The sequence below is a fragment of the Arachis stenosperma genome, chromosome 6 (assembly GCF_014773155.1).
Source record: "Arachis stenosperma cultivar V10309 chromosome 6, arast.V10309.gnm1.PFL2, whole genome shotgun sequence".
Taxonomy (NCBI): domain Eukaryota; kingdom Viridiplantae; phylum Streptophyta; class Magnoliopsida; order Fabales; family Fabaceae; genus Arachis; species Arachis stenosperma.
This window is the reverse complement of record NC_080382.1, coordinates 131,689,805-131,717,608: the sequence shown is the minus strand read 5'-3', so window position 1 is coordinate 131,717,608 and position 27,804 is coordinate 131,689,805. Positions and strand designations below refer to the sequence as shown.

The 27,804-nt window shown below is 39.4% G+C and overlaps 2 protein-coding genes across 2 annotated transcripts; both read left to right on the top strand.

The window, feature by feature from the left end:
- Positions 1-22,275: 22,275 nt before the first annotated feature.
- LOC130934647 (uncharacterized) lies at positions 22,276-23,154 on the top strand. Its single transcript, XM_057864196.1, has one exon. It carries the CDS (start codon positions 22,276-22,278, stop codon positions 23,152-23,154), a length of 879 nt encoding a protein of 292 aa, XP_057720179.1.
- Positions 23,155-23,675: 521 nt separating this feature from the next.
- Positions 23,676-24,395, top strand: LOC130934646 (uncharacterized). Its single transcript, XM_057864195.1, has one exon. It carries the CDS (start codon positions 23,676-23,678, stop codon positions 24,393-24,395), a length of 720 nt encoding a protein of 239 aa, XP_057720178.1.
- Positions 24,396-27,804: the final 3,409 nt, after the last annotated feature.

Sequence of the window (27,804 nt, the reverse complement as noted above, 5' to 3'; positions counted from 1 at the left end):
AAAAATCCCTCTAAAATTCCGTCTGTATTTCCGTGGGATAAAATCCGTCGGAAATATCCGTCTGTAATAACTAGTTTTCTAGTAGTGTGTAAAGTCTCACATAATGTTTTTTTTTTTTTTGGTGACTTGACATAATGTTATTTACTAATGAATATCTATTCGCCCAAAAAATATATTATAAATATCTTCATTTATTTTTTTATTACATTTATCTATATTTAAGTCATTTTAAATGTTAGAAATAATTTTGATAACCTGTACTTATTAAAAGTATTTTTATTTTAATTCATCAAACGTAATTAGTACAACTTTTGAAAGCTATATTTGAAAAAGTAAATTTAAAAGTTATTTTTAAAAAGCTTAAATTCTACTAATTTAATTTTTAAAAGATACAAACAAGTTTTAAAAGGGTAAAATATATATTTTTATTCTTAAAATTTGTTTAAAATTTTAAAAATATTTCTAAATTTTATTTTATTTCAATTTTATTTAAAAAGTTTTTTAATTGTATTAAATATATTTTTGATGGATTAATTCTTTTAAAAATTTAAGATCAATTCATTAATAATTTTACAAAAATAATTTTTAATACGAAGTAAATCAAACATAATTGTCATATATTATTATTAGATTAGTCCTAAATTTTGTAAAAATTTAACTATCAGAAATATATATTTAATAAATAAAAAATTTTAAAAATAAAATAATAATAAAATAAAATTTAAGCATATTTTTAAAGTTTTTGACAAATTTTAAAAATAAAAAAATATACTTTATCGTTTTAAAATATATTTTTTAATATATTTTAAAAATATCACTAACTTTTTAAATTTAAAATATAAGAACATAATTTTTTTATTTATTAAATACAAAATAAGATATTTATATTTTTAAAACTTAAAAGTACAAGCGTCTCAAAAAAATTTGACCAAAGTGAACCTAGATTACTTCGTTGATCCACTTTTGAAAAACTAAAAACCACGTTTCTATAGCTTTGACACATAATTAATGCGTTCATATGATAATCCCGTACCGTGCGTCTAATCAAATTTGAGTCGATCAAATAATAATTAAGTAGGCAAATTCTAGAAGTCAACTGATATAGTCATTTGTTTAGTTAAATAATTATCGGAATTTAAATTATATTTTTTATATATAATAATTTATTGATTAATAATAAATTTTTAAATAAAGTTATATAATTATTTAAATTTTGGTCTGCTGAATTAAAAAATACGATGAAAAGGAAAAAAAACGCTCTGGGATTTGGAACATTTAAACAAATAGTATCCTGAATTCCTGATTGCAACCTGATTTATTATTATATTTTATTAAAATGTTTTGAAGAATATAAAAAATATAAAAACAGTTAAGTTTTTGTGCATTAAATTATTTTGTGTTGTTGCATTATATATTAGAGGTTGAAACTAGCCTTTGTGCATTGTGAAAGCTCAATAAATGTCTAAGTAAAGGGGAGTGTGTTAGTTCGAATAATTGTGTCCTAAAATAGTTCGTAATCCTACACAGCCATAGAATTATATATATATCATGCATTGAGTATTTTAGTAAAAATTTATCTTGTATTATAAAGGTATATATTAAGATTATAAAATAAACTTTTTATTAAAAATATAAAAAATTTAAATTATAAATATATTTATTTTGTATTTATTAAAAAAATTTAAATTTTTTTATTAATAATAAATTTCTAATTGGTAATACTAAGAAGAGAAAAAAATAATCAATCCAAATATATTATATGTAGCATTTATTTTATTATAAGATGTATTAAATAAAGGCAACAATAATAAATTTTGACTATTTTTAATTAATATTTTTTGTTATTATTTTTAATAATATGAATAAACTATTTTTTTATTTATTGGAAGATTGCAATAGTAGGTTAGTTGAAGTTCCTTTTGTAAATTAAAGGAGAAAAAAATCTAAATCTTTATCTTTTCTCTTCTTTACACCCCCTCAAACTCGAGTATAGTCGAAGAGCAACTCGTAGTTTGATTCTCAATCTCTCAAAGAAAGTAGTAGATAAAGGTTTGGTAAGAATATCTGCAATCTGCTCAGCACCTGAAATGTACACAATATGTAGAGACTTCAACTTATCTCTAATGAATTGAATTTCAAGTTGAAAATGTTTCGTTTTATCATGGAGGATTGGTTATTCATAAGGATGACTATGCTCAGGTTATCATAGTGAATTGTAGGAGGAGTCGGCAGAAGGACATCTAGTTCATGAAAAAAATTTCGCAGCCAGATCAATTCAGCTTCACAAGACGCCAAGCTCCTGAATTTTGTCTCTGTAGATCACATGTTTATAGTAGGTTGCTTTCTACACGACCAAGACACTAAATTAATCCCAAAATAGACATAAAATCTAGATACTGACCTTCCACTGCAAGAAAATAAGCTTTCTGCCACGCTTTTAAAGCGTGCCGAAAAGTACTAAAAAGGGTGCCGACAACTTTTTGCCACGCTTTTTGAGTTATCGGCACACTTTTGAAAGGGTCACATCTGCGAGCGTGTCAGTTGTTCTATCGCCACGTTTTTGTGGATCTGTCGGTACGCTTTCTTTGTTGGCACGCTTTCAACTCTTACCATGCTTAAAAGCGTGAACATATGTATTAACCTATCGGCACGCTTTAAAAGTGTACCAAAAATGAAAGATATGGCTATGCTTTTGAAGCGTGCCAATAGTAAAAGATATGGAGTCGCTTTTGAAGCGTGCCGATAGTCAAAGAAACATGGACACCCTCGTAAAAGCGTGCCAATTTTTCTTTATGGTCACGTTTTTTAAGCGTGGCAATAAAAAAGTGTGGCCAAATTTTAAATAAGTGGGCACCCTCGTAAAAGCGTGCCGATTTTCTTTTATGAAAGTGTGGCAAAAAAAAACGTGGCCAAATCACAAATCAGTGGCCACCCTTGCAAAAGCGTAGCATAGACCACTTTTGGGCATGCTTTAAAAGCGTGGCAAGAAAAAAGTGTGCCGACAGGCCTTTTTTTCTTGTAGTGTTCTATCCTCAATGTCAGTAGCCCAATCTGAGTTTAAAATGCATAACGCCTTGTGTCAATGTATCTGTGAAAGGCCAAGCCAAGGTCCTTCATTCCTTGCAAGTATTTGAGGATTCTCTTTACAGCTTTCCAGTGAGGAAGAAGAAGAGCATGCATAAATTGACTAATTTTGTTAATAGTAAAAGAGAGATCCAGTCAAGTAATGGTAAAGTATTGCAAAGAACCAATCACAGTTCTAAACAATTTTGGATCTTTAAAAGTTTTAGCACCTGAAGACAAAAATTGCAAAGAAGAAACCATTGGAGTTGGCATAGGAGAAGCCTCTCCCATGCCTACTTTGGACAATAAATATGTTATATATTTTGTTTGAGACAAATGTAAGACCTCATCACTTGTATGTTGGATTTCAACACCCAATAAATAATTCAGAGTTCCTAAATCCTTCGATGAGAAAATCTGATCAAATTGCTTAATCATAGAATTTACATGAGTAGAATTATTTCCAATTATAATTATATCATCGCAAGATATAAATCAAAGAATCTGTAGTTCTTCGAATAAATAAAGAGGTATCCGAATTAGCACTTTTAAAACCAAACTTCTCTGACTTTTGATACTTATCAAGCATTTCATCATGAGTTAGTAGTATAGTTTCAACCTCACAAAGACTAAAATTTTTGGTTTTAAATTGACAGTAGTCATAAGTATTTGATAATTCTCATTAAGTCCTTCAAGAATAGCTTTAACCTGTTTTTATGGTTTGAGAGGCTTTTTCAAGACTACGAAAAAATTTGCAATGGTTTTGATTTTGGAAATGTACTTTGATGCTGTGAAATTGTGTTTCTTGATAATCTCGAATTGTGCCTTCAATTGCTTGATCCTAAATTTTGTTGACTCCTCAAAATAAGTCTCAATCTTGTGCCAAATTTGATAGCTATAAATACATTCAACCATTTTTTGGTTTGAAAACTGAGTCCATAAAAGCCAATAATAAGAAATAGGTTTTGGCCATATTGGATTCATTGTATATATTGAGAAGATTCAATATCATCAGCAAGTTGATTTTCTGAGTTATCAAAACATGTAGGAATTTTTTCTTAATGCAGATGATATTTTAGTGCTTGTCCTCTAATAGCTGCTAAAGCTTGTTGCTCTCATGTCTTGTGGTTATTTTCTCCCAACTTATCTTGAATCAAATGAAAAGGTCTTTGATTAAAAATCTGAAATGGAATCTGATTAAAAGTTGTATTGACAACATTTGAATCTTTATTGCTAGAGATAACAGAATTATCGAAAGGTAAGGTTATGGATCTTCAAAAAAAAAAGAAAGACTAGGCTCTAAATACCATAAAAGAATTTTAGAATTGTGAATTTTGAACGAAAAAGAACAAAACACTAAAAAAAGAAAGAAAAGACAAAAAAAATAAAAGACAGAAGTTAAAATTAAAAAATAATAAAAAAAGAATAAATACACTCATACTTCTAAAGTTACAGTAGTAACATATATATATACACAAAATAAAGATATATATAACTATCTAATATCAAAACTCACTCAAAACAAAATTATCACAAAATAAAACTAAATTAACTATTTTTCTACTACTTCTCTAATTCTATTTTAAATAAAAATTTAAAATTTTTATTTTTTTCTCTCTTTTACACCCTTTTTCATGCCCTTTAAATAACCATCATATCCAACTTAAAAAAATTATATCATAAAAAATATACACTCAACAATGTTAATAAAACAAAGAGAGTATGTATTCCCATAGCAAGTGTAGAGACAAATGTAGTATATTAATCTAATCATGACCTGTTTTTATATCTTTCATATTTATACCTCACATAACTTGTAGCCAATCTTAATCTCGGCCAAAGAAAAATATTAAAGAATAAGAAATGTTATATGTACCTTTTTTTTTTCTTTACATTTTATATATGTACATCTTTTTCCCTTTAACTTTGTAAAATAGTTTTAGTTTATAACGTATAGACATTGACACAAATACAGAATACAACACAATATGAGACATATTGATATATATTTTAAAATTTTATACGATATAAAAATACATATACTGATATGTGCTTCAAATGTTGGTGATATGAAGAGTTCAAGTGTTATTTAAAAGATATTGTTAGTTTATATTTTTAGAATGTTTTAATTTAATTTAATGTATTTTGATTTTGTTTATTTAATTACTAGATTGGGCCTTATGTTTATGGGCTTTAGAATTTTTCTTTGTTTTTAACCTAATAAGAGGTTATAAATATCTCCTTAGCTATTGTAGTTATAGAATAGAATGATTTAAAGGTTTGAAAACCCCTTTTTAGTTTTGTGATGAAACCATGGTGTGGACAATTGAGATTGAGGAGTCCCTCTCTTGTTACATGGGGGAATTGAATAAAAGGTTGAGGAGTCCATTCGATTCAATTTCCAAACTATGGCGTTTGCAAGTTAGGTTGAGGAGTCCATTTTTTGTTGCGTCAAGAAATTGGGGAGAAGTAGAGTGATTCAATTTGAAGGGACTCCTCAACCTAACATGCCAACGCCATAGTTTGGAAATTGAATCGAAGGAACTTCTCAACCTTCTCCTCAATTCCCCGATGTAACAAGAGAGGGACTCCTCAACCTCAATTGTCCACACCATGGTTTTATCACGAAATCCAAAAGGGGTTTTGAACCTCTAAATCATTCTATACTACGACTACAATAGCTAAGGAGATATTTATAACCTCTTATTAGGTTAAAACAAAGAAAATCCTAAAGCCCATAAATATAAGACTCAATCTAGTAATTAAATAAACAAAATCAAAATATATCAAATTAAATTAAAACATTCTAAAAATGTAAAGTAAGAATATCTTCTAAATAACACTTGAATTCTTCATATCACGAACATTTGAAGCACATATCACATACATATAAAATATAAAGTATCTTTTTAGATAAATTGTAATGATATTTTTATATTTTTTTGATATTAAAACATAAATAATTTTTTAATTATTTTTAATGTCTTATTTTATTTATATAAAGTATTTAAAATATTTTTTATTTTGATAAATAATAATATATACTATTTTTAAATTTATTTTAAGAATACATATTAAGAATAAGATTGAATACACTGACACATGATGATATTAGGTGTGTCCAAATGTATTCGAATTTTTTTTTTATTAAGACACAATTAAATACAACAAATACACATATCAAATAAATATTAATAAATATTGTGTCCAAAATATATCCAACATATAAACACAACAAATTAACAAAATATCACTAATTCATAGATTCTAGCAAAGTACAAAATAGGATATCTCATTTTGTATTTTGTTTGATATTTGGCCTTCCTTAGCCGTTTTGTGGTGCATTTGTTTTTCTATTTATTGTGTGCATTTGTTTTTCTATTTATTGTGCAATCCCGCTGGATCGCTTTATCTGTATGTCATTTTGGATTGTGTATTGTGTTATCTATGAACATATTTTCTAAAAGAATTTAAATTCTCTAAATTTTGAATTTTTATTTTAGAGAATATAAGATAAAGTGTAATTTTTTATTTTTGAATGAATTTTTTTATATTTTTTTGTCTCATCTATAAAATAAATAATAAAAAATCACATTTTATCCTCTAAAATAAAATTCAAAATTTAAAGATTCAAATTTTTTCTAAAAAGTGCTCAATCTCTAGCTATGAAGAGTTTCCTTAATAGTTGGTTTATACTTTTGCACTTTATTGCTTAAGTGAAAGATTCATTTTTGAATCGTTTCGTATTTGAGTTGAATAGAAGTAAGTATGATTTTGAGCAATTAGGAGTAAGCATTTGTATAATTTATATTTGAATTTAATTTTATGTTGGTTTTTAAAGTTTAAATTATCTTATTTGAATTAAAAAAATTTTATTTAACTTTAATATAGTCCTTCCATAAAGTTAATGTTAAATAATTAACGAAACTCAATTTTCAGATATGAAAAACTTATATAACTAAACTCTTCTATTGTCAAGGGGAGTTTTCTACGGTAAAGGTGATGATGGTCTTGTTTTCGTCGACAAACTTTCTTGTAGAAAGCGAGTTCTCGATGACGTTCTCCATGTACTTGAATCAAGGTTAGTGGCTCGCGATGATGCATTTGCTGCTGATATTATGCCTATCGAATTTGTGCTTCTTCTTTAAGGAAGGACATTTAGGTATGGTAAAATAGTGACATTAATTATTTAACATTGTTTTCATGGCAGGACTACATTGAAATTAAATGAAATTTTTTGGATTCAAATAATACACTTTAAACCTTAAGGACCAAAACAAGATTAGGTCCATAGGAGACCAATTTAGTACTTTACCTTAATAATAACTTTATAACCGTGTCTGGCTAAAATTTTTTGAAAGATTTTTAAAGTATTTGAGGTAAGAAAGTTTTTGTTTGAACAAATAGAGAAAGGATTTTGTTAGGTAGACAATGGCTTTTGTGAATAATTTGCACAATGAGTTTTAAAATTGGCCCAATAAAGTAAAAATACACTACACCTCAAATTACTCACCTAAATCTTAATATTAGAATAACCATTTGCATATCTAGTTAATTGAATATCTGATATATCCATTGTTCACAATGTTTGGTATTTTTATTATCTACCTATACTTTTCCATAGAGAAAGGTTACCATGTCATGGGGACGGATTCGGTACGCGCTCCGTGTTAGCGCATGGAAATGCCAAAATGGTGTTTGGCGCACCGGTTAGCCAGTTAGTGCAAGAATATATATACTTGTTTTTGTTGTGTGTTTTTTATAATTTCGTATAAAATAGAGGGGTCAATTTGTCAATTTTTAAAATAAATACATGTAAGTTAATTCAACAATTAGTTGGATACTCGAGGTTAGTTAGTTAACAACTATTACTACGGCTAACTCGTCCTACAGCCCAGGTTCTCTTCCTCCCCTTCACTTCCGTTGCGATTGCGCCGTCCCTTCCTATCTCCACCATCAAGAACGACTCAGCTAAGTTCTTCTTTTCCCCTCACTCACCGACGGTGGCATCGACGGCGTGTTGTTCCAGCAACTCATCCGACAAGATTCGGAGATTTTGAAACTCGAAACGCTATTTTTCTTTGGGATTGAGAAATTATTCAGTGTTAACAATTCTGTTTAGGCGGATCGAAGCACACAATCAGCCTCAGATGGATGGATTGATGTTTGCAGGCGTTAAAGGAATTGAAATTGGGATCTATACCAGTGTATCAGGGACGTTCACCGGGATTATCTCGAAGAACTGGACTGCATAGTTGCCATGTGCGGGTATTGCCGGAAGACTTCCGTTTCTCAAGTTTCTGGAGGAACGTAAAACAGCATAAAACACACGAGTTAGCCCAGTGCATACCAATAACCCGTTAGAATGATATTGTTACCTTCCGTAGTTGATCTCGAAGTATGTTGTGTCGTGGATGGCCGCATAGAAAAACTTGGGTTGGTGATACGATAGCAGCATTGAGTCACCGATTCGCAGGTGGTAGTGTTCGTAAAAGGCTCGCCAGCCTCGGGTGAAAACGACTTGATGCGGATGCTCCTCCTCTACAAACCACGAGATGCTCCACGACTGACCGTTTGTTGTGATTACCTCGACCGGGTTGCTCATGTTATCCCGTACAACGTTGGAGAAGGCCACCGGCAATCTCTGCAGGAGCAAGAAATCGATAATGATGTGGGCTTGCATGCGGTCCTTGGGGTTATGTGAGTAGAACAGAAAAAGTGAAAACTTACAATTTGATTCTCCATGTTGGGGATTATGAATCTGAAGAAGCGAAAATCAGCGAGCGGCGGCATGGTGATACCTCGTCTGCGATTTATTTGAAGGTTTTGGGTTCTTTGCTGCCGGAAGCTGTTGAGTATCGAACAATGGCTTTCCTTCTTCGAGAAGTATGCGATTCTTTATTTTTTGGGTAACGTACAAACCTGCGCGCGTTAAACAGGCGAAACAACTCCCGCCGATTAAAGTTATTCTTTTTAATAAATAACTCTTAAACCTGATTACAGTGGACTTTAATGGGTCATTAATGTAGTTGCACTTACCAACGGCAATTACCGGATTCCAAAAAAAAATAATCGATAACCACCGAATGAGCACAGCATTTAAAGTTAGGCCTAATGTAGTGTTATCATTCATTCCATTGCGTGGGTCAGTGAGTAATGAATTCGTATTGTCAGGCTGGACTTGGTGATGGATGGATGGATTGATGTTTTCGAACGACGTAGATAATCACGTAATTTTTTACTTTTTGTACATTTACGGTTTTTAATTTTTTTCCCCTGAAAAAAACCTTTTTAAGATTGTTTGCACGTGCTGGAATATAACATTTTCTTCCGTGTTGGTGATGGTCCGGAAAAAACGAGTCCAGTCAAAACCCAGATTCCGTAAACGTCCAACCACCCAACATCGAATAACGTAAAGGGACCCAAGATAAGTATAGGGTAAAAGTAGGGGCCCATAACCGTAATAAGAAGTATGGCCCATGATATAATCAGTCCACGAAAAAATCTGTAGTGCATGAGTTAACCAAAAAAAAAATGGACGTTGAATTCCGCCCCTTCAGACGTATGTTACTCATCGACCAAAAAAAAAAAAAAAAGACGTATGTTACTCGCGCTTTCCCTTCTTCGCGGCTGACTTAGCAAGCAATGCACCACTTTCCTCGTTGCATCTTCCCGTTAGCAGTGCAATTGCCATTTTTATCCTGATCTTCTCTTCGTCCAGCTACAATGGTCAATAACGCGTTTATTAGAGACAGTTACTGCAATTGCATGCATTTTACCTGTTTGCATGCGTTAACTTACAATTGGCAACACCGCGTACGTGAACCTGCGTCCCATTGCCATCCACTGCATGACCCAAATGCCAGCGTCTGTACTGCTGCTGTTTTTGGGCACTCCCGGTGCGGACATGATTTCCATACTGGCAAAATCGGGAGCGGCCTTAGAGCGTAAGTTTTTATACCCGTCAGTTGCAACAATTCCATCCAGCACAGTAAGCTGGCACATGTTCAAAAACATAAAACAGATTAGCGTAGTTGGATAGGACGATGATCTTACGTATGTTCGTCGCGTACCATGCATTGTATGACACGTCTCCTTCTTGCCTTTGATTCTTTAGTGGCATTCGTGTCAAATTGATAGACTTGCTTGTCCGACAGGTCAACCACGGCCAAGAACCAGTGCTTCTCATAGTCTTCTTCTAGTACTGGCATATAGACCTGCGATCCATAGACAAAGCCGAAAACCAGAAGATACTCAAAATTCAGTCTGACCATGACAGAACATGCGTACAAGAATCTTATTGGGAGGAAGCTTACAATGCGCAGGTCTTCAGTCGGGTGCATGTGTTCTTTCCCGTATCGCTGTGCCAAAATTTCAGGGTGGACGCCATCCATTACATCGGACTGGTTACTCAGTGAGTATTCAGAGGTTGAAACAAGTGACCGGCATATGTCAACGGCACAAGGTTCGTGTTATAACAGCTACGGTTAAATCATAGTTATGCATTAAAATGAAGTAGGGAAGTTTGTTTTGGTCGTACCGCAAAATTCGGGTGCAAGCACCACACGGATCCACCGTGATCTCCATCGGTTTCTCCCTCCGATGCAACCATGAGCGTGATCATCTCCATTATCTGCAAGTCAAATCCGACAAAAAAAAAATTCAGACTTCATATGGAAGTAATAAACCCGGGTCAGCGGAAGTAAATCCATTTATTCCAAGAGGGTCCGATCGATTGCTACGTGCCTTCTGGGTTGGTTGCCGCCCGTCTAACAGGCATCCCATGTCAGAACGAGTTGCATGTTGCGACCCGATGCGTACAACGATCTCCCTGCGGTCAAGAAATGGAAGACGTTACACTCTGAGGCCAATTTTTACTGCCTTCCGGCACTAATGACGCCGCACGGCATATTCAGCCGTTGATGTTCGGATACAATACCCACGTTGGGTCAGAATCATGGTCGTAGACGTAGCTACAGATGTCCATCGCGTGCTGAGAGATGGGCCACGCGTTGGTAGGTGTTTGTTCCATTCTTGGTCAGGTTTGAGGGGGGTCGTCGCGGAATATGCTTGTAGGTGTCGGCTGTCCGTCCGTGGCTGCTTTCAGGCTTCGATGAGCTCTCATCGGATGATGACGTCATTGTGTTAAATGGAAAACTGCATTTTCTTTTTTGCGCTGGCTGCAGTCCATTGCGTCCTGTCGGGTTGGCTGCATTGTTGGTCCGTTCGGCGGATATAGTCCCTCGGTTACCCCCGTACACCTTTTCCTTGAATCGATTGAAGAAGTTTGTAGCCAAGCCACCCTTCGAGTTATTTTCGTCGACGAGCGTATTTGAGCTGCACATCTTCGGGTACATGGCCCGTTTCGGGTCGTCGTCTTCGTCGTTAACAGACATTTCGACGTCTCCGCCGCCGCTTAGTATCGACGATTGGTGATGTCTCTTCTTCATCGTTCCTGGATACATCAACTGTCTGCGGTTGGTAATGGAGGTGCGTGACATCGGGTTGTGCATGTGTACCCTTTCGGGCACAGGTTGTCTCTGCTTCTCGATCCGGTTTCCACCGGACGTTGCGTTGACTTGATCCGCATGTTCCTGTAGCCTGTGGGTCACAGGCTCTCTGAGACCGGCCACCAACAACCGAATCGTCACCAATTCCGCTTCGACCCTGTCCATTCGGCGTTGCGCGCTCTTCAATAGAAAATCGTAACAGAACTGTCAGAAGGTTGGATTTACCGATTCATTAGAGCAGACATGAGACAGTGTTACCAACCTTTGTGTTCTCGCACCTCTCTCATATTTCCAGCAACGCGTCGTTTGGAGTGGTGTCGGTGGGGCCCGGTGTTCTCTGCTCCCCCTAGCATAGGGTGCTTGTTAGTTCGTCCGGGTATACTACTAACTCAGAAGAATCGGTAGTAGAGTAATAATAACTACCAGAATTAAATAAATAAATAAACGAAAAACGATTGATGCACCGCAACCGTACCTGGGACGTGTCGGGGTTGACGTTGTTGGATGCAGCAGGTGTCCCATTCTCTGCCATTGATGGTTGCAGTATCGTCGGCGCGTCCGATGAGTTTCGGTGTTGGTCGTGCATGGATATGGTTGCGTTTTTGAGTTCTTTGATTTGTGAAGATATTTGACTAGCTACTGTTGGCCGGTGATAAGTTGGGTCTGCAACACCTTTCTTGGAGTCTGAAGACGTCAGTCCATCCAGGCAGGATGCATCACATGCTTTTAGAATTGCACCGGTTAGGCAACCACGGTGCCGTCCAATATTCAAGGCCTACAATGTGCTTCCTAAGATAGCAAAGGTGACCTGTTTGTATCATGAGGGGGCATGAGGTCATTTTTGCTATACACTTCTTTACTTTTGCTACAATTATCGCTCAGACGCGCAGTTGTGCATCGTGATTGTATGTCAATCACGTCATATAAAAAACGTAATGCCCCTTGAATACAAAACATATAAAACACTAATTAATCGATATCCCTTAGCAACAAGGAATAAGAAGAGATTATTTGACAGTAAGATGATTACATTTGAATTAGTATGTTAGAAATTTTTCATGAGGAAAGATTATAACACGCAGAGAAAAAGGGGTCACATATTTAATGTTGATGGTTTGGGTCTTCGGCTAACAATAAATGTGTACATGCGTCCGGCCCGCGGTTGGGTCCTATAATCGACCGTTCCGTGCCAAGTTGGCGTGACATGTGTCAGTCAACAAGAAGGCCGTTGGGATGCGAACACATGATTGCATTAGCAGAGAGGTGAATATGAAACCTCGTGCACACGGCTATTTCAAAAGCCATGTTTTACTCCCCTCGTGAACTACTGAACATAATGCAGGGATCCTCATCATAAGCTCCCTCCGTCGATGCACCGACGCCTCGATGTCACTGTGGCGTGAGGTCGCCATCAGAACCGCTTGGAATGTGACTATCCGGGCAGAAGATTTATGGATGTTCTGGGTACGGAACCAGCAGGAAATGCTCATCTTTCAGTGGTACGATCCAGAGCCCCCGCCCCGTTACTCCGACGTCATTCGCAGGTTGCTAGAAACCAACGAGGGCATTAGAAGCGAGAACACGGAGTTGAAGAAGACAAGACAGGAACTCCTAGACGAGCTGCGTTCTTTGCAACATAGTTTGTCTGAAACAAGGGCAGATCTGGAGGCCGCGATTTCAGCATCTACGGACATGGAAGACAGCATGCTTGCGAGTGTCGCGACGACGAGGAGGCTAGGTGTTCTGATCACCGTGCTGATATCCGCGATAATTTTGTTGGTGTTTTTACCGGTGAAGATCGCTTCATGAGGATTTTTATTTGTAATTTATTTTTGATTCGGTATTCAAGCCTGCAAAACATGACTAGTTTAATGGATTTCATTAGCCCTAATTGTTGTGTGGATTTGATTGCACCCGTACCCTATGTTCTCAATCCAATAAGATAAATTTCGTTTCGCATATTCATTCTACCAAGTATAATAAAACATGTTACACATCAATCCATTTGAAAACATATTTAAGCATGCCCGGAATACAAACAATGATACAACTGATCGAATCACATATCGGCCGCTCTATTTAGGGAACTAGACAACCCCTCCCACATTATAACGCGCTGAAGGTTCAGTCACTCGGCCACTCACCATTGAATGCGGCGACTCTGTGTCGGTTAAGTAAATTAATCTGAACCAACGAAATCTCCGTCAGAAACCACCGTTAGCACCTCTTGCCCGCTTGTGGTTGTTTTCCGCACTGTTATCATACGATCGCCCATGATCGTCACAGGATTCCATGGAACGCCGTACTGACCGGCAACTCTTCGCCTGATGAACGGGACGAGGCCATGATTCCAAGTCAATCTTGCACCATATGGTCGATAGTCCTCGTGCGGCGATCGTTCATACCCGCCAGGTGTGGGATGCCGTCGAGCAACGCAGTGCCTGCACTGCTGAATTAATTACGGTTTTATCCTTATCTTTCTCAGAATAAATGTGTCTGCATCCAACACAACCACATGTTTGCAATCGTCAAACCACGTCCTCCCCATTTACCCACACCGGCCTTACCAAGGTGAAAAGCTGAGCCCTCGTCGAGGTGAGTGATCGTTGATCGTTGATGTACGCGTGCTTCCAGCTTCCTTCTGCCGAATTGAAAACATTGCAGTGCAAAAACCTGTCGAGGACGTGCCTCTTTGACATATGGACGACGCAGTAATTGTCAGTTCCCGCCCGGTATCCAAAGGCGTATCCGATTACTGCTTGTTTTAGAAGTTTGTCGGCCGGATCGTCTAGTTGACGAGCGGTTCGCAGCAGCGGGTTCCATAACAGTAGCCTCAAATCAGGACCATTCGTGCTATACTGGACGCAGATCACACCGCAATCGGAGCCGATAACATTCCACCATCCGCCTGGACCCAGTTGCTCTGGCATTGGCGCGGCTACTCTTTCTCCGCCCTCACAGTCGACAATCCAAAAAGCCTGGGTTGAACCGTACCTCTCCGGGTCATCAATCTGGAGCAACACATTACGGTATTTTCCAATGTTTGTCAGCGTGTTGTCCATTCTAAATCTCTCGGAAGACAGCCGGACACGCCAGGTTGTGCTTGCGGTTCTGCATCTCCCCGCCGTCTTCGGGTCAGTGCGAGTGAAAATCTCCATCAAAAGATCGTCTGGAAGGATCTGCTCCCCCATAGCAGCCAAGAAATCCGGAAATTGATTTTCCATACTCAAGTTGCTTTTCTTTTTCTATTTATCTTTTTTCCTTTGAATACCGTGTTTTAGACTTGCGACAACAGTGGCAATTGAGTAGATGGAAGCGTATATTATACAGTTTCCACATTTGCTGTATTATATAGTTGTTGACCGCGTTGCGTAGGGCAACGTGGTTAATCTGACTATCTTGTTCCGCGGGCCGTTGGAGCAGTCACTCACATCACATCATCAGACGTCAATTCCCGTCAAATAAAATAAAATATTAACATCAAGAAATATCCTGTTGCCACAATACCGAGGAAAGGTTTTTTAAATTTTTTGTCCCCGGTTAAGGATCAGCAGACCGGCCCGAACCAGCTCTATAGCAGTGATCCGCCCGAATCCAATAAGGTTCCCGCACCAGCTACAGACGATGCCCGACTGTCAACCATATGTTTGCTCGTCGTCCTCCTACAGACTGTGTTATCCCATTACTGTCGCTCCTTTGGTTCACTTTGGTTTGTTGCATTATAAGAGGAGGATTTGGGATTTGATGGGTGGGGCTGTATGATGTGGATACTGTAAAAGGCTTATCCAATGAACGAAATAATGAACACCGGGCAATGCTACGGTGATGAACATTAATTTTTACCCACACGTGCAGGAATTTTGTTGGTTTTGTTGTTATAGTTCCATGTCTTCAATCGAAGCGCCACTTCAAGCAGCTTTTAATGCAAAGATTACGAGGGTGTAATTAAAGTATGTAATTAAAGTCTAATGTGTGATTTATTAATTAAAAAACGTGGGCTTGTTAATGAACATAAGAAGCGGTTCTAGTTTTGGCTTAGATTATGTTTGTATTTTATTTATCTTAATTTATTTTTTAAAAAAATTTTGACTCTAAATAATAATTTGACAATAACAAGAAACTCAAACTTATATATAACAAGCATATTTATATATAATTTGCAAATTTTATGGATTAGGGTTTAGGGTTTAGGGTTTAGGGTTTAGGGTGCATGGTGCAGGGATCAGGGTTTAGGGTTTAGGGTTCAGGGCTGAGGGTTTAGGTTATGGGGTTAGGGTTTAGGGTTTAGGGTTTAGGGTTTAGGGTTTAGGGTTTAGGGTATGGGGTTAGGATTTATGGTTTAGGGTTTAGTATTGAGGGTTTAGGGTTTATGGATTATTGGTTAGGGTTTATGGTTTAGGGTTTATGGTTGAGGGTTTAGTGTTTAGGTTTGGGTTTAGGGTTTAGGGTTTATGGTTTAGGGTTTATGGTTTATTGTTTAGGGATTAGGGTTTAGGGTTTTGGGTTTAGGGTTTATGGATTAGGGTTTAGGGTTTAGGGTTTAGGGTTTAGGGTTTAGGGTTTAGGGTTTAGGGTTTAGGGTATGGGGTTAGGATTTATGGTTTAGGGTTTAGTATTGAGGGTTTAGGGTTTATGGATTATTGGTTAGGGTTTATGGTTTAGGGTTTATGGTTGAGGGTTTAGTGTTTAGGTTTGGGTTTAGGGTTTAGGGTTTATGGTTTAGGGTTTATGGTTTATTGTTTAGGGATTAGGGTTTAGGGTTTAGGGTTTATGGTTTAGGGTTTAGTGTTTAGGTTTGGATTGTTGGGTTTAGGGTTTATGGTTTAGGGTTTATGGTTTATTGTTTAGGGATTAGGGTTTAGGGTTTAGCGTTTATGGGTTTAGGATTTATGGATTAGGGTCTATTATTGAGGGTTTAGTGTTTAGGTTTGGGGTTTAGGGTTTAGGGTTTACGTTTTCGGGTTTAGGGTTTAGGGTTTAGGGTTGAAGGTTTACGTTTTCGGGTTTAGGGTTTAGGGTTTAGGGTTTAGGGTTTAGGGTTTAGGTTTTGGGGTTAGGATTTATGGTTTAGGGTTTAGTATTGAGGGTTTAGGGTTTATGGTTTATTGGTTAGGGTTTATGGTTTAGGGTTTATGGTTGATGGTTTAGTGTTTAGGTTTGGGTTGTAGGGTTTAGGGTTTATGGTTTCGGGTTTAGGGTTTAGGGTTTAGGGTTTAGGGTTTAGGGTTTTGGGTTTTGGGTTTAGGGTTTAGGGTTTAGGGTTTAGGGTTTATGGTTTCAGGGTTTAGGATTTATTGTTTATGGGTTAGGGTTGTAGGGTTTAGGGTTTAGGGTTTACGGTTTAGGGTTTAGGTTATGGGGTTAGGATTTATGGTTTAGGGTTTAGTATTGAGGGTTTAGGGTTTATGGTTTATTGGTTAGGGTTTATGGTTTAGGGTTTAGGGTTTAGGGTTTAGTGTTTAGGTTTGGGTTGTAGGGTTTAGTGTTTAGGGTTTAGGGTTTAGGGTTTAGGGTTTATGGTTTCGGGTTTAGGGTTTAGGGAGTAGGGTTTAGGGTTAGGGTTTAGGGTTTAGGATTTATTGTTTATGGTTTAGGGTTTAGGGTTGTAGCGTTTAGGGTTTAGGGTTTACGGTTTAGGGTTTAGGTTATGGGGTTAGGATTTATGGTTTATTGTTTAGGGATTAGGGTTTAGGGTTTCGGGTTTAGGGTTTAGGGTTTAGTGTTTAGGTTTGGGTTGTAGGGTTTAGTGTTTAGGGTTTAGGGTTTAGGGTTTAGGGTTTATGGTTTCGGGTTTAGGGTTTAGGGAGTAGGGTTTAGGGTTAGGGTTTAGGGTTTAGGATTTATTGTTTATGGTTTAGGGTTTAGGGTTGTAGCGTTTAGGGTTTAGGGTTTACGGTTTAGGGTTTAGGTTATGGGGTTAGGATTTATGGTTTATTGTTTAGGGATTAGGGTTTAGGGTTTCGGGTTTAGGGTTTAGGGTTTAGTGTTTAGGTTTGGGTTGTAGGGTTTAGGGTTTAGGGTTTAGGGTTTATGGTTTATTGTTTAGGGATTAGGGTTTAGGGTTTTGGGTTTAGGGTTTAGCGTTTATGGGTGTAGGATTTATGGATTAGGGTTTATTATTGAGGGTTTAGTGTTTAGGTTTGGGGTTTACGGTTTAGGGTTTATGTTTTCGGGTTTAGGGTTTAGGGTTTAGGGTTAGGGTCTACGTTTTTGGGTTTAGGGTTTAGGGTTTAGGATTTAGGGTTTAGAATTTATTGTTTATGGTTTAGGGTTGTAGGGTTTAGGGTTTAGGGTTTAGGGTTTAGGGTTTAGGGTTTAGGTAATGGGGTTAGGTTTTATGGTTTAGGGTTTAGTATTGAGGGTTTAGGGTTTATGGTTTAGGGTTTATGGTTGATGGTTTAGTGTTTAGGTTTGGGTTGTAGGGTTTAGGGTTTATGGTTTAGGGTTTAGGGTTTAGGGTTTAGGGATTAGGATTTAGGGTTTATGGTTTTAGGATTTATGGATTAGGGATTATTATTGAGGGTTTAGTGTTTAGGTTTGGGGTTTAGGGTTTAGGGTTTAGGGTTTAGGGTTTAGGGTTTAGGGTTTAGGATTTATTGTTTATGGTTTAGGGTTTAGGGTTTAGGGTTTAGGGTTTAGGATTTATTGCTTATGGTTTAGGGTTGTTGGGTTTAGGGTTTAGGGTTTAGGGTTTAGGGTTTAGGTTATGGGCTTAGGGTTTAGGGTTTAGGGTTTAGGGTTTAGGGTTTACATCTCATGTTTTAGGGTTTAGGGTTTAGGGTCTAGGGTTTAGGGTTTAGGGTTTGGGGTTTTTGTTACACCTACTTTAATTTTTTGGTCTACTAAAAAAGACACGTTTTCATCAAATCTTCACTCTGAGATTTTATCCAACGGTCGTTTTTCGAAGACCTCGCTGGAAAGTACACCTAAACGTAAACCCTGTGCTTCGTGCATAAAAAAAAAACGTAACCAGATTGGTTGGCAATGGTGGTCATAACCGGGAGAGAACTAGATGCAACTAATCCGCGCACGATAGTGGAAAGCAACCTACGCCACTCATTTCGTCGTGATGCCCCCGAGGCGAAACTTTATGACGCGCTGACCTAGACCATGGGTAGCTGCAGAGGAGCAGGTGTATATGTCAATGCGGGGTATGGGACAATACGCTTTCTGTAGATATTTATGCTTTAAACAACAATGGTACAACTTTGGACAAAAGGTTAATACGATCGCTTGGAAGGGAACCGGAAGGAAGCCAATGTATTAGCCATTTTGGCTTTGTCCCATCTCCCAACGAATGCCTTTTGACGGTTTACTTATGTAGGAAATTCAGCATTACGCCCATCGCATATACAGCGCGCAGTCCCATGCCACTACGAAATAATGAATTAAAATAATGATGGCGAGGGGAGTGGGGAAGGCATGGTGTGACTTAGCGCCTGATTGGAGGCCAGTCGATAGTTTTGGATTGATTTGACCGCAGTGGTCACAGCATGGGTGATTGCATAAGGAAGTTTTATAGTATAGTGTCGCTGAGAACTTTCACTATTGGATACGGAACACACCATAAAACGAGCCCAAATAACAACGTACCATTGGAGTGAAAGATTTGTCGCGACTTTGACTATTGCAACAGATAGCCCTGACTCCATCCACAACACCCGAGTACCGTTAACACAGACGCATCACATTCCGTTAACGGAGGATAAAGCCGTTGGCATTTGCAAGTTCCTTCGCATTTAAAATAAAGCCACGTGAAGTGCTAAACGATCAATATTCGAAACACAAAAAAAAACGAAAAAAACAAACACAATGGGCGACGGTGAAGCACGCTCCGACGGTGACACACACAGCAGGTTAGACATGTTTCATTTATGACTTTTAGAATACAACAAAACGCACTACGTTGCATTTGCATGGTAGACGAATATTCGCATTAACAGCCACGTACGGAGTACATGCAGGGACGTATGCGAAGAGGTCCACGACGCAGATACCCTTGAGCAGTCGCAGCCCCGGCAAGCGTCTGAGGTAAATCTTCTGATCAGGTGTACTTCACACATTCTTTAAACAAATAACTGATTTGATATTGATTTATTTTTTTTTTTATCTGTAGGTCCCCGGTGGACCCAAAGCTGACTTGGAAAACTCTGCCGAAGCTCCCCAGCCGGGTGATGTTAATGCGGTCAAAGGTAACCAGATCCAGTCCGAAGAGGACTGGACGTTTCCGAAGATCGGTCTCATCGTCAAAGACTTGATGAGGGGCTTCGTGGAAAAGGTTCTGGTTAGGTTTCACTCATAGCCCATGTATGTAACGTGTCATGTAGGTGTCCATGATACTAAACCGGTTTTGGTTATTCTCCGACAGAGGGATCTCGAGACGGAGACCGACAACGCAGCTGCGGCAATCTCCGAGAAAACAATCGTGTTGTTGGATTCCGACGGGGAGACGGATGAACAGTCAACCCCGCAGTCCATGAAAGTTGCATCTGGCATCGCTAGTGAAACGCCCACTGTCCTAGATCCGCCGGAGAACAGTACTCCACCCCTTTCAGGAACGGACAGCATCATGAGAAAGCTGTTTCGCACACCACCATCCGCAACAAGGAACGCGAAACGGCGACGTTCCGGTGATGGAACTGACAGTTCTATGCGAGCTGCTTCCAGCAGGGAAAAGTCTGGCCATTCAACGAGCAAGAAGGTAACTAACCGGTAAGTTTGTTTATCGAAAACTGCGCTAACCTACTGACGTTTGACAAACATGTGTCGTAGACGAGGTTCAAGATCACACCTGCCATGGACTTTAACAACCGACAGTCGGCCTTATTCGCGTACGTCTTCGACGGAAACCTTGATCCATGGTAAAACTCGAGTTATGTTATCTTTAAACGTGCTTATCGCGGTTATATCAAATCGTTAACACTTTCCTCTGACTATAGCGAGGAACTTGTCCGTATTGGAGTCAAGACCGCGGACAGGGTTGATTTACAGTGCTTACTACCGGGAAATGACGTTGATGACAAGGTATGGCACCTGTTTATGCTTGTTTTGAGTAGGAAAAACACATATATGGTGTTGCGAGACATCGTCGGGGTTTTTTGTTTAATGTATATCTTTGGCTATTCTTCGTTGCCAGATCATCCATCTGGTTGCCATGACTATGACCGGTGCTGAGATACTTGACACGTCGCCCGCGTACTGGTGCTTACCACCGTCTGTCTCGGTAAGTTTGTCCTGATCTGGCGTTCGTACACGTGTAGAACATAACTTATTTAACTCGTCAGCGTTGTCTGTGCAGGATGATATATTGCACGGGGAGACGACAGAATTAATGGTCAACCGTTACATGGAGAACTGGATGCGGCCATCCAGATTCTTTGAACTAGTCTGTTAAAGGACAAATTTTGGTTCATCGTAAACTAAACCAGGAACAACTGTCTTCAGTGGATTAACTATACGTGTTTATCCTGTGCAGATTTATGTCCCCATGCAGGACGCGCTGGGCCACTGGTTTTTGATGCTCGTGTCTCTGAAAGACAAGGCAATTTACAACCTAGATTCATCGCCGAACCAGTTCGAGATGCCTCACCGGGAAGACCGGATTCGAAAAACGGTTAACGACAACTTTGATTGGAGTCTTTACTTTTAATTTGCCATACTGGCATAGCATGCAACACGGCGTGCATAAAAGCGTTCTCATTTATGTTGCGCGGTCCGTGCAGGCAAGGGTGTTGTACAACGTGACACAAGCTGTTTACGAGAAGCAATTTATGCCCATACCAAGCAACTTCGGAGATTTCCCGATAAGGAGCCCCATAGGGATACCTAATTGTGGGCAGAGGTACGTTAACAGCAAATAAAACATGCATGTATCACAGTGATGATTTTCACATGTTTTCCATAATACGTACTGACGGTTACTGCCTATTCGTCGGATCAACATTCAGCATGAACTCAGGGATATGGGTCATTGGGTGGCTCAACATGGGGGACAAATTCAACCCGATCATGGACGGGATTGTAAGTACGGTCAAATAATAAAGGCTGCTTATGGATATTAAATGATAGGATCACAATGAAACCAATCGGTAACCATTTTGCAGTTACGGGAGAACGAGATCAGGGCAACAACTGCGGTGAACCTGACCAGCACACCATTCAACAAGCTCCGGGACCGTGTATTGGGCAAGGCAGAGTTATGGAGGATGAAAACAAAGAAGAGCACTTAAGTGTAACCGCTGCTACTGCATTGTCTACATGGATCAACCAGCTGTGACGCTTATGCCCCCATGCCAGAGGTAGTATTACGTTGCTTTCTACTTTAGTCTTGTATTAGGGTACGCTGCGACCAGGTGTGTCGATTCAAGGTTATGTTACTCGCAAATTAAGACTTTTGGCGTTAACAGCCGTTCGTTTCATGTTTCGTATCTCGTGCATGAACACCTAGTGCAATTTCAAGGAATGATTTTCTTTAATTATATTTATACATATGAATGCGATGATGATTAGTTAGCCTATATTTTACTTAGATTAAATTTTAACGCTCCTAGCCTGCTACTGAATACGCACCAGCGCGTAACGACAAATCCAATAAATGCCATCAATTAACAGTGTTATTTCTATTTACAATGCAAGTTCGTAGAAACCATTTTCCTTCTTATTTTTTTTCCGAAAACTTATGTGGATTTTCGCCAACGAAGTGATGCGTCGGTTAAGTCCACTGTGCGAGCGAATCGGATTCCAAAGGGCGACCCTTATCCATAAATATACTAGCATTCCTGCTGCCAAAACCACTGCTCAGTGGATTACATCCTATGAAGTATATACACTAGCCGGCACCAGTCCAAGGAGAGTGTCAATGGAGCGGTTCTGTAACACCTCTGAACTACCCCGCGACGTTTGGGTAGCCATAGCCATTAAAGTGGCGACGACATCGATTGAGGACCTGTGCAGGTTCCGTATGACGTGTTGCGTTGCGCGCGATGTAGGCGACGACGATAACGTCCTCAGGATGGTTGCCATACCACCTCCGCATGAACTGAATTGGGTGTGGATACGGGACCCTATTGGGCGAAGTTTTTTTGAGAGGTGCATTGAGGTTGGTCACCCGGAACTTCTGTTTCGGGAGGCGCTGCGGGAGCTCTACATAAGACGTAACCACCCTGTAGGATGGGAAATGCTGCAAAAGGCTGCAAGAGATGGGCTGGACGCAGCCAAGTACGCACTTTCAATGGAGTTGCTCCTCCGAAGGGACGACAGAGACGCCCAAAAAGAAGGTTTGGAACTTTTTCGTACGCTCGAAGCAAGTAACTTACTCCCAGCATGTTACTCGAGTTGCTTCGCAGTCCTCACAATTTCTTGGCCAGATGAAGTCCAAATGCCGGATAAGGGAGAGGAACATACAGTATGTTACTCGAGCAGATGCATGACCCGAGGCCACATGGGTCTTCTCTATGAGTACCGCCGAAGGGCTGCAGAGCGGGGCTCCATCCACGGTGTCGGAGGCGCCAACCATATTGGGTGCATTCGTTGTCGCGCCGACTACGAGGTGCAACGGTTTGTTGACATAGCTAGGGTTTAGGATTGTTATGCAGATTAGGTTTATTATTGACATTTTATGTTTCGGTTTAGTGTGGACGTATAATATTAACGGTTATCTTCTTTACTATCATGTAAATGTTATTTAGGTAAACGGATACTTATTACATATAAATATACTGTAATTAAAATTAAACAACATGAATTTGGAACAATGTCTGAATAATGTTATTTAATATTATTAAAATATTAGAATTAATTAATAATATTAAATTCTGATATAAGAAAACATAAAGAGAAACTTAAGGAACGTGTTGGCTAAGGAACCCCTTTGTGAGCCGACGGGAAACTCAATCGGCATGCTCCCGAAACGACGTGATTGTAGCTGATTAGGTGTAGATGTATGGTACACAACCGATGGGATACCATCGCAAACGGCACCGGGTGACTATATATTCACCGTAAACAACAGCAATTGAGATACCTCATTGGAGCCTTATCCACTATTTACACATAAACGACCAGTTATCTATCGTGTGAGGGCACTCAATACAAGGGGAGGAGATGTATCGTCCGACAGGCCCGGCCAACCTTCCCCACGATGTATGGATCTTAATTGCTGGAAGGACCGCAGCACAGTCTGTCAGGGACTTGTGCAGTCTCAGGATGTCGTGCACCGCTGCACGTAATGCAGGGGATGAGGATTCCATTTACAGATGCGCCAACATTCCAATTTGGGACCAGCGATGGTGGAGTGTCAGTCCCATCCACCATCCGGGAAGAAACTTCCTAGCGCGATGCAGGCAGAGTGGCCACGTGGAAGTTCTGTTTCGGTCTGCGGTGTCTGACCTTTTCTTAGGCGGGTGTCGTTTTGCGGGGATGGAAACCATGCACGTTGTCGCAGCCCATGGCCATGCCGCAGCCCAGTACATAGTGGCAATGATGCTGATGCTACGCGACGACGCCGATTCAAAGAACAACGGCTTACAAACATTTCGTGGGCTTGAGGCGGCCGGTGCCCTGACAAACTGCAAATTGGTGTTCCGCGGCGTTGTACAGGGGACGTGGAGACACCTGCGTCGCGTGCCGATGCTAAACGAAGAGAATCAACTCTGTTCTTCGCATGCATGTCTAACCCGTGGGAACATGGGTGCCATTTACCGCCATCAACGCTATGGAAGAGGCTGGGACGTAAACGACGGTGACGGAGGTGCTGCTCATATTCCGTGCGTGCATTGTAGGGCTGATTATGAATTGATCCTGTTTGTCCACCTCTTTGACTGATTGGATAGGAATGGGTTCTCAATATATTTTTGGTCATCCAATGTAATATATCTATTATCACTATTATGTAATAATTTTTCCAACTATTTGACTTATTTTGCCGTTTTCGCACTGTTTGCCTCGTTTTGCCATATTTTTTATTTTTGTGTTCTCTGCGTAGTATTAAAAAGTTAAGTTATTGAAAATACAATTGTTTCCACTCACTGACCTCTCATTCGGTTACACTTGGTTGCATAGCCAAGTAACAAAGTTATTTTTTTCGAGATCAACGCAACTCATGTCTGCGACGTTATTCATAGCAGTCCATAGACCTTCAGCCCTTCATGTCTACTCTAACGTCACATTGCAAAGATTTGCAATCATATCGGATTCTGCGTTATCGATGCAGCAGAAGTTTTGACAGGCTTTTTCGTCGTTTATCGATAAAACCACCAGGTGCATTAATATCTTCGTTTTCTCATGGAATACCATACGCAAAATGTATTAATTTATCTATTGTTAACATAAATTTTGTTTTACATTAATGTATATCAATCCACACGTCCGTCACAATTCATAACCATTCCTTATATTTATCCATAACCACATCCGGGAGAAAAGTCATAGCTTCAAGGGCCGTTATCGTCTACCAAACCTCCCGATCTTCATCCCGCAAAATGTCGCACGAATCCCTCGACGACCACGCCATTAGTCCGGGCGACCTCCAGGAACAACCGACCGCAGACCTAATCAACACCCTCCAACGGAGGATGAGGTTTCTGAGTGATAGTCTTCGTAGGACACAGGACGAAGCAAGGACGGCCAGGATCGAGGCAATCACCGCCAAAGTCAGGGCTAGTATCAGGAAGCATCAACTGGAACAAGGCCGACGGTTGGAGAAGAAGTTGCGGACGGAGTTGGAACAGCACCAAACCACCGTTCGCGAACTCGAAGACAAAGCAAACGCTTTGAAAGCGGAAATTGCCGATCTTCGTCGACGGGAACAGCAACAGATGGCACCGTGGCGTGAAATGGAAGGCAGGCTTGAGGTTGTGGAGATCAAGGTAGGTTTATTGGCCCGCCAACTGTATGGTCATCCTGCGGCAACGGCAGACGCCTCTGACTATCAGGATCCCACCGGCCAGAATGGAGACGATGTCGGGGCTATATGAACCACGGCAGCTACCGTCCGAGTCTTTATTTTGTTAGCTGTTCTTCGCATGTCCTGTAACCCCTGAGTAAAACTGGGTGTTCTTAAATATATATAATATATAAATTCCGCATCGTTTCAGTTATATTTCTTTCTTTCTTTCAATCGTCGGATGAAGCCATCTACACAGGCGGGCAAACCGGAAGCACTCCGTCAACCCCTGTCGGAGCATAGGATCTTTAATGCCTGCTTCAACACGGCGACCGATACTTTCCGGCCGGTCAAGGAAAAATAAAAAGGACAATAAGGGTATAAGACGTAAATCGTTTCGTTGCCCAACAGTAGAATATACACTGACAGTAGTTAATTTTTACCGCTTAGCGCGTAACTCATTTCGTTGCACAAAATTATGGTTAATACCGGATATTTAGTACAATTAATTTATGTAATTAGACCCATATTAACACATACGTACAATTAGAAGTGGCATCCTTTTGCCAAAGGACGGTGGCCATTCTGGATTTCATTTTCCAGCTTGCGCAGATATCCGGAAATGAGAAATGGGAATTGGGAAACGTAAATGGCATTTTCGTTGTTTGCAAATTTAATGGAGGTCGTCGATAATCGTTATTATAGGAAACCACCAGATAAAACAATTAAATACATGTCCTGTCGTACATTATGGAATAATATGGTCTTTTTTTTTCGGTAAATTGCAATAATAATTTTTTTATGGTTGATTTGACAAAAGAAAGCTCTTTTCTTCATATCTCTGTACACCACACCCCTACACCTGACCCTGGCATCCCTGCACACCTGCTTATGAACGCAATTCGGCTTGAAGTACACGTTAACTCCTGAGCGTGGGGTCCGCGCGAGAGAAATACTATTGTGATTTCCAATTCTCTACGGATGGTTCTGGAAAGGATAAGTTAATTAATTAATATGGGACGAACGAAATACTAATGTGCTTTCCAATTCAACTGATAGGCTTTTATCGAGGCACAAATTAAATGTTGACTATTCGATTCTTGTGTTATATTAATGACAAGCTTAATTGCGTTCCTTAATTGCTTATGGAAGAAATGTTTAATGTTATCGTTAACTTTTTTTTTCAACCGAAACAGCTTTAATTAATCTCCTATCTTCGTGAATAAACCCCACTACTTACACGTTATTTGCGTTAAAAACCCATCCAAGCAACTTTAAACTATATATGTGTATACGTGCCCGTTATTCACAACCCCAAACCCTAGTAACTACTAACCCTTATTGACGTCTTCTTTGCCGGAACTCCTTCTCTCAACTCTCAGTCTACCCTTCTCCGTAACTGCCACAATGTCGTCGTCGTCTTATCCCGAGAAAATGTCGGAGCAATCAATCACAGAACACGCCATTAGTCCAGAGGACCTCGTGGAACTCTCCATCGACGCACTTATCGACATCATCCGCGTAGATGATAGGTCCGCAGATTGTGATCTCGTTGCGGCGGCACTGGTTAGGAGGGAGGAGAACTTAAAGGCGACACTTGTAACCACCAATGCAGAACTGAGGCAGGCAAAGGTGGAGCTGATGGCCTCCAAGTTCGTCTTCGAGGCAAGGAAGGATGAACTGGAGAAAGAGGTGCAGGAAAAGCGACGGCTTGAAAAAGAATTGAAAACAGAGAAGCGAAAAAATGACGCGCTCCTTCAACAGTTGGTTCTCACTGAGAAGGAATTACAAGCTGAAATTGCCCAGCGCCATGAACGACAACAGGTTGACTCTCTTCCGTGGTCTGAGCTGGAACGCCGGCTGGACGTTGTGGAGGAAAGGCAAAGGTTCTTGCTCCGTCGTCGTCCTCGTCGTCCTCCGGCCGGGCAGAATGAAGACGGCGCCGGAGGTAGTTGATGGGATGCACATGCAACATGTCTGGATGTCAATTTTTTTGCCGGGGCCAGTGTGATCCCATTATTTCCTATGTTTGTTCTGTCGCCCTTTCGATATTCTGCAATGGAACTTAAACACAGATAACACAATTATGCATACTTTTCTCTGTGTCCTTTTTGTTTAAATCAAACGAAATACGTCTTTTAAAAACCCTAAACAACAATTTAGTGTATTTACATAATAAAATATATGTTATTTAAAACAATCGAAGTTAAACAACACTATAGTTATTAAGTCTATAAATTTTAGAACTTTACACTAACATTGTCCCCAACCCGAAGTAACGCGTGAAGAGATATCAGATAAAGATTAATCATTATATTCGACTATTAATAAAGATTAATCATTGTTGTA